Raw genomic sequence first — 7,500 nt, 5'->3', positions numbered from 1 at the left:
TTACGCTTCATTTCCTTATTCAGCCTGTGACTCCGCGGCCGTCCTGAGAGGCGGGAGTTTCCCAGTGACCCCCCCCCCCCCCCCCTCCCCCCTCCACCCCCCCTCCACATGGTGCCTGTTGCGTCCTTCCCCTCCTATAAGCGGCGGCCACACCAACCCAATCAGCTATTATTAATGCTGATGGATGAGGAGTAATTACTCCGGACTGCAGGGCCGGTGTCAGACCCGGGGGGGCCGACGGGGGGGGGGTGGGGGGGCGAGGGGGTGGAGACACAGATGGTAAAAAACAATGCGCGCCGCCACAATTGTTCCCCGGAGAGAGATTTGATGTGGGGGTCAACTGCGGCGTGCACGCGCTCAGGCGCGCGGCCGCGCGCGGGGCCGCCGCAGCGCCCCCCCCCCCCCCCCCCCCGAACTTTCGGGAGTCCCGGCGCTTTGATCTCCCGCGTCGCGGATTATTCAAAGCTCTGCGCTCTTTGTGCACTTGGAGTGCTCTAATGGGAGATGTTCTCACCTCGCGAGCGAGCGCGAGCTGATGATGATGAGGACGATGGGGATGATGAGGATGGTGATTGGCCTCATCGGGGGCCCTCGCGCCGCTCTCCAACTGGCCGCTGATTGCGCCGAGGACGCGGACGCATCGCTGATGAGCTGAGAGGCCGCGGCGGCTAATTCCCGTCATTACGAGCCCGAGGAGGAGCGGCGCGGCGCGGCGGAGGGCCGTGAAGGCACCACGCGGCCTCTGCTCCTCTTCACCTCCTCCTCCTCCTCCTCCTCTTCACCTCTTTCTCCCTTCAGTCACTCTGAGAATTAATAGTCCGTCTTTTCTTCTATTCACGTCTTTTCAGTGAAGTGCGTCGGAGCCTTTCAGTCCTCCCGGGTCTTTAGTCGGAATTTTTTTATTTTTTTTAAACCTATTTTTTCCTCAAGCGTCTCACTAAATTACACATTTTATAATTTAGACACGAAAATTTAATTTTCAATTTAAAACAAACACTCTTTTTTTTTTTTTTTGTCACACCTTCAATTTTGATTCACTAATCCCGGAAATTAAAAAAAAAAAAAAAAAAAAAAAAATTCCCAGCTTCAGATTCAAACCGCTAATTTTCACGTCAACCTCCAATAATCCCGTTGCGAATTGTTAATCCGGATTAACGCGTTATTACTGGATTAATGCGGGATTATTGTGCGAAATATCACAAGCGGGTCTTTTAACAGGCGGAGGAACGTGAGGAGAGGCTGCAGCGCCCCCTGCCGGAGGCACACACACACACACACACACACACACACACACACACACACACACACACACACACACAGAGGAAATCATGTAATTACATTTAATTACAAACAATAAAAATCACTGAACGTGTTTCCATAAACGCTGCAGCGTAAATCTTTTAATCCAGCGGAGCGTTTCGCAGAACGACGTCATTAAAGGAGAATCGTCGTTATTTCTTCACGCCGAACCTCAAAACTAAAAAAAAAAAAAATCTATTTTTAAACATTAATTGTGATCATTTTTTTTTGTATTTTCTTGTGTAACAAAATAAAAGCACCCGACGAAACCCTTTATTATTTAGAGGAAATTAATTTTATTTTCATGCTTCAAACAACTAAAAATGACTAAAGAATCAAACACAACAGGCTGAGATGTTTTGAGGTGTGTGTGTGTGTGTGTGTGTGTGTGTGTGTGTGTGTGTGTGTGTGTGTGTGTGTGTGTGTGTGTGTGTGTGTGTGTGTGTGTGTGTGTGTGTGTGTGTGTGTGTGTGTCAGGGCAGGGCCCCCCGGGGCTGCAGCAGCAGGAAGTCCCTCAGGGCCCCCGGCAGCTCCAGCAGAGGAACCACGGCGTGAACCCGAGGCTGCAGGAACTTCCTCAAGCTGCAGCGGCACAAGTGCTGCAGCGAGCGAGGAACCGGGAGGAGGAGAACCGAGCGCAGGAACCCCCGCTGCTCCTGGAGAACACACACACACACACACACACACACACACACTCTCGTTAGTACATTTGAGACGGATTATTTTAATCGCTGTGCTTAAAACAAATTTCACCCCAAACAATAATAATCCTAATCCCCAGTCGGATTATCTCACTGTGTGAAAATAATCTGAAACTGCTTAGAGGAGTTTAGGCCCGTCGCTTTAACACCCAGTTGTTTGTGTTTTAAGAGGGACTGTAATCTGTAATAATCTAATAATATGTAATAATAGGTGATAATCTGTAATAATCTAATACCATGTAATAATCTAATACTATGTAATAATAGGTGATAATCTGTAATAATCTAATACCATGTAATAATCTAATACTATGTAATAATATGTGATAATCAGTAATAATCTAATACCATGTAATAATCTGTAATAATCTAATACTATGTAATATGTGATAATCTGTAATAATCTAATACTATCTAACAATCTGTAATAATCTAATATGTAATATGTGATAATCTGTAATAATCTAATAATATGTAATATGTGGTCATCTGTAATAATCTAATATGTGATCATCTGTAATATGTAATTATTTGTAAGAATCCAAAATAATCTAAAACAATCTGTGATAATCTGTAATAGTCTAATATGTAATATGTGATAATCTGTAATAATCTAATACTATCTAACAATCTGTAATAATCTAATATGTAATATGTGATAATCTGTAATAATCTAATACTATCTAACAATCTGTAATAATCTAATATGTAATATGTGATAATCTGTAATAATCTAATAATATGTAATATGTGGTCATCTGTAATAATCTAATATGTGATAATCTGTAATATGTAATTATTTGTAAGAATCCAAAATAATCTAAAACAATCTGTGATAATCTGTAATAGTCTAATATGTAATATGTGATAATCTGTAATAATCTGTGAAGATCTGTAATAATATGTAATATAATGATGTAATTATACAATAATCTGTAGTAATCTAATAATTTGCTATAAATTAATATTGATAATGTGTAACAATGTGGTAATCTGTAATAATCTAAAAATAATCTGTAACAATGTCTGATAACATTTAATGATCTGTAGCGTGTGATAATCTGTAATAATAGACAGTAATCTAATAATTTGCAATAAATTAAAATTGATAATGTATAACAATATGGTAATATGTAATAATCTGTAATAATCTAAAAATAATCTGTAACAATGTCTGATAAGATTTAATGATCTGTGACGTGTGATAATCTGTAGTAATCTAATAATTTGCAACACATTAATACTGATAATGTGTAACAATGTGATAATCTGTGATAATTGAATAATCTAAAAATAATCTGTAATAATGTCTGGTAACATTTAATGATCTGTGACGTGTGATAATCTGTAGTAATCTAATCATTTGCAACACATTAATATTGATAATGTGCAACAATGTGATAATCTGTGATAATTGAATAATCTGTAATAATGTCTGGTAACATTTAATGATCTGTGACGTGTGATAATCTGTGATGGTATAATAATCTGTGTTAATCTGTGCGTCCCGGCAGGCCGACCTCCGTCACCCGGGGCTGCAGGGCCTCCGTCACCCGAGGCTGCAGGGCCTCCCTCCAGGCCTCCGTCACCCGGAGGCGGGTGTAGGCGTTGAGCAGCACCTCCAGGCAGCGCGGCGCCGGCGAGCAGAGCTGCAGGACCTGCGGGCGGCGACAACGTTGGCTCAGTCATCAAGCCGCCGCAGAAACAAAGTAATTAAACACTTGTGAGATGAACAGATTGGTTCTTCCCTCCAGGGGTTTAACTGGAAATTATGCAATTAGCGCTAATTAATCTCCTATTAACACTCGGCTAATTAGGGAGCCGGCGCTCTGCGGAGCCGCCGCTTCACTGAGGGCTGTAGTCTGATTCCCGCAGCGACTGCCACGCTTCACGCCGCGTCACGAGCCGCGCCGCCGGCTCGTTATCCGGCTCCGCCCCCCCCCCACCCCCGGCCGCCGGGTCCCGGGTTCGATTCCCTCCTGCTGCCTCCGCCCAGGGACGGCTCCTCCTCTTCATCGCCCTCAGGACGACTCAACTACACCACCTGTGTGTGTGTGTCACTATCACTGTGTGTGTGTGTGTGTGTGTGTGTGTCACTATCACTGTGTGTGTGTCACTATCACTGTGTGTGTGTGTGTCACTATCACTGTGTGTGTGTGTCACTATCACTGTGTGTGTGTGTGTCACTATCACTGTGTGTGTGTGTCACTATCACTGTGTGTGTGTGTGTCACTTATCACTGTGTGTGTGTGTGTGTGTGTGTGTCACTATCACTGTGTGTGTGTGTCACTATCACTGTGTGTGTGTGTGTCACTTATCACTGTGTGTGTGTGTGTGTGTGTGTGTGTGTGTGTCACTATCACTGTGTGTGTGTGTGTCACTATCACTGTGTGTGTGTGTCACTATCACTGTGTGTGTGTGTGTCACTATCACTGTGTGTGTGTGTGTCACTATCACTGTGTGTGTGTGTGTCACTATCACTGTGTGTGTGTGTCACTATCATTGTGTGTGTGTGTCACTATCATTGTGTGTGTGTGTGTGTCACTATCACTGTGTGTGTGTGTCACTATCACTGTGTGTGTGTGTGTGTGTCACTATCACTGTGTGTGTGTGTGTCACTATCACTGTGTGTGTGTGTGTGTGTCACTTATCACTGTGTGTGTGTGTGTGTCACTATCACTGTGTGTGTGTGTGTCACTTATCACTGTGTGTGTGTGTGTGTGTCACTATCACTGTGTGTGTGTGTCACTATCACTGTGTGTGTGTGTGTCACTTATCACTGTGTGTGTGTGTGTGTCACTATCACTGTGTGTGTGTGTGTCACTATCACTGTGTGTGTGTGTGTGTGTGTGTCACTATCATTGTGTGTGTGTGTCACTATCACTGTGTGTGTGTGTGTGTGTGTCACTATCACTGTGTGTGTGTGTGTCACTATCATGTGTGTCACTATCACTGTGTGTGTGTGTGTGTCACTATCACTGTGTGTGTGTGTCACTATCAACTGTGTGTGTCACTATCACTGTGTGTGTGTGTGTCACTATCACTGTGTGTGTGTGTGTGTCACTATCACTGTGTGTGTCACTATCACTGTGTGTGTGTGTGTGTGTCACTATCACTGTGTGTGTGTGTGTCACTATCACTGTGTGTGTGTGTGTGTCACTATCACTGTGTGTGTCACTATCACTGTGTGTGTGTGTTGTCACTATCACTGTGTGTGTCACTATCATTGTGTGTGTGTGTGTGTTGTGTGTGTGTCACTATCATTGTGTGTGTGTGTGTGTCACTATCACTGTGTGTGTGTGTGTGTCTCACTATCACTGTGTGTGTGTGTGTGTCACTATCACTGTGTGTGTTGTGTGTGTGTGTGTGTGTGTGTGTCACTTATCACTGTGTGTGTGTGTGTGTGTCACTATCACTGTGTGTGTGTGTTGTGTGTGTGTGTGTGTCACTATCACTGTGTGTGTGTGTGTGTGTGTGTGTCACTTATCACTGTGTGTGTGTGTGTGTCACTATCACTGTGTGTGTGTGTGTGTGTGTGTCACTATCACTGTGTGTCTCACTATCACTGTGTGTGTGTGTGTGTGTGTGTGTGTCACTATCACTGTGTGTGTCACAATCACTGTGTGTGTGTGTGTGTGTGTGTGTGTCTGTGTGTCACTATCACTGTGTGTCTCACTATCACTGTGTGTGTGTGTGTTGTGTGTGTGTGTGTGTGTGTGTGTCTGTGTGTGTGTGTGTGTCTGTGTGTGTGTGTGTGTGTGTGTGTGTGTCTGTGTGTGTGTGTGTGTGAACAGTAATAAATGTGAATAAAAGTAAAAACTAAATCTTCCAGAAACCAGAAGATACAAAGAAAAAAAATGTCTTTCCGTCATTAGTTGTTAGAAAATTAAGTTAAATAAAAGTAAATTAGCACAAATATGAAGGAAAATATAATAAAACAAAACATTAAAATACCAAAATAAAACAAAAAAAGCATCAATAAATAGAAATAAAGCAGGAAACGTTAAAACCACGAGTTGCTTCATCAAACCAACTTCCGGAGAAACTTTACAAAACTTCCGTTTTGTAAAGCGAGTGGCGATGGACGCGCGTGCTCGTACCTTCGGGAGCGCGCCGGGGCCACACCCGGATGGCGCCGTGGTTGAGCAGCGCGCGCACGACCCTGTGCGGCTCGTGGTCCAGCTTGAAAGGCCGCCGCCTTCAGCACGTGGTGCAGCGGCGTCTCGCCCCCGTAGTCCGCCGCGTTCACCGCGCGCGCCGCGCGCCAGCAGCAGCTCCACCACTTCCGGGTTCACGCTCCTGCACGCCAGGTGCAGCGGCGTGCGCCGGTCGCGGTCCCGCGGCGCGCGCGTCCGCGCCGCCCTCCAGCAGCCGCCCGCCACACCTGGGAGTAGCGCTGCAGGTCGCGCGTCTCCTGCGGCTGCGCGCCACGCCGCGCCGAGCGGCGTCAGGCCCTCGCGGTTCGCGCGCGGTCCACCGCGGCCCCGTGACGCAGGTACAGGTCCACGTGGTCCGGGAGCCCGCGGCGCGCCGCCACGTGCAGGGGCGTGTCCTCCTCCTCCGCGCTGCGCGCGCCCCACCGCCGCGCCGAACTGCAGCAGGTCGCGCGCACACACCTGTGGGACAGCACGGCAATGACGTCACGAGGCGGAGGAATGGCGGGAAAACGAGGCGGGTTCGTGGGAAGGAGAGAGAGACGATTGTTAAACCCGCGAATTAGAATCTCGTTACGTCGGGTTGGAACCGCAGGTGACGTCATTTCCTGCTTCTCGTTCCAGGTGAGTCCCTGCGGCCAACAGTTACTTCCTGGTTTCTACCACAGCTGGTTTCCCCGCGTCATGTTCCGCCACACCAGTAGGGGGCGACGTCACCAGGAGCAGGAAGCCGCGACAGCCAATCAGAGTCCCGGGAAAAAAAAAAAAACTAGTCTTCACCTGCGAGACACAGTTTTTTTTTCCTGAACCTCCACGGTGGGCGGAGCTTCAGGACCGTTCGTCACGGTGGGCGGAGCTTCAGGAACGCCGTCACGGTGGGGCGGAGCTTCAGGACCGTCGTCGTCAAGGTGGGCGGGGCTTCAGGACAGTCGTCACGGTGGGCGGAGCTTCAGGACCGTCGTCATGGAGACTCGCCGGTTTGTGTGTAAAAGCGAGAAACGCTGGGAAATATTAGTGTTTTCTGAACTCCTGGTGACGAAACACCGCAGTGGGAGGAGCCTCACTGCATTACTGCATTTTATTCACATTTAATTGGAATTAAATAGTAGAATTATTGGTAATTAGTATGAATTATAATTGTAGTTATTACAGTAATAATAGACAGAGGACATAATATACAATATACAGTGTGTGTGTGTGTGTGTGTGTGTGTGTGTGTGTGTGTGTGTGTGTGTGTGCGTGCGTGAAATAATGAAGATAGGTTCATCAAAGTCAGAATTAGTATTCTCAAAATATTTAGCATTATTATATTTATCACTTTTAAACTATCTATCTATCTCTTTCTC

At 46.2% G+C, this 7,500-nt stretch overlaps 1 protein-coding gene across 1 annotated transcript in view; it reads right to left on the bottom strand.

Annotated features, from left to right (window-relative positions):
- Window positions 1-1,686: 1,686 nt before the first annotated feature.
- asb10 (ankyrin repeat and SOCS box containing 10) overlaps window positions 1,687-7,500 on the bottom strand; it is an 8,457-nt gene continuing 2,643 nt past the window's right edge. Inside the window, 10 exon segments of the mRNA XM_080522163.1 lie at window positions 1,687-1,955; window positions 3,521-3,658; window positions 6,101-6,118; window positions 6,120-6,188; window positions 6,190-6,252; window positions 6,254-6,337; window positions 6,339-6,371; window positions 6,373-6,426; window positions 6,428-6,469; window positions 6,472-6,614. Coding sequence (XP_080378289.1) covers window positions 1,773-1,955; window positions 3,521-3,658; window positions 6,101-6,118; window positions 6,120-6,188; window positions 6,190-6,252; window positions 6,254-6,337; window positions 6,339-6,371; window positions 6,373-6,426; window positions 6,428-6,469; window positions 6,472-6,614 — 827 coding nt within the window. The 3' untranslated portion in view covers window positions 1,687-1,772.

The sequence above is a fragment of the Blennius ocellaris genome (genome assembly GCF_963422515.1).
Source record: "Blennius ocellaris genome assembly, contig: SCAFFOLD_81, whole genome shotgun sequence".
NCBI lineage: Eukaryota > Metazoa > Chordata > Actinopteri > Blenniiformes > Blenniidae > Blennius > Blennius ocellaris.
Note: the sequence above shows the minus strand (reverse complement) of the source record. Positions and strands in the feature narration are given on the sequence as shown.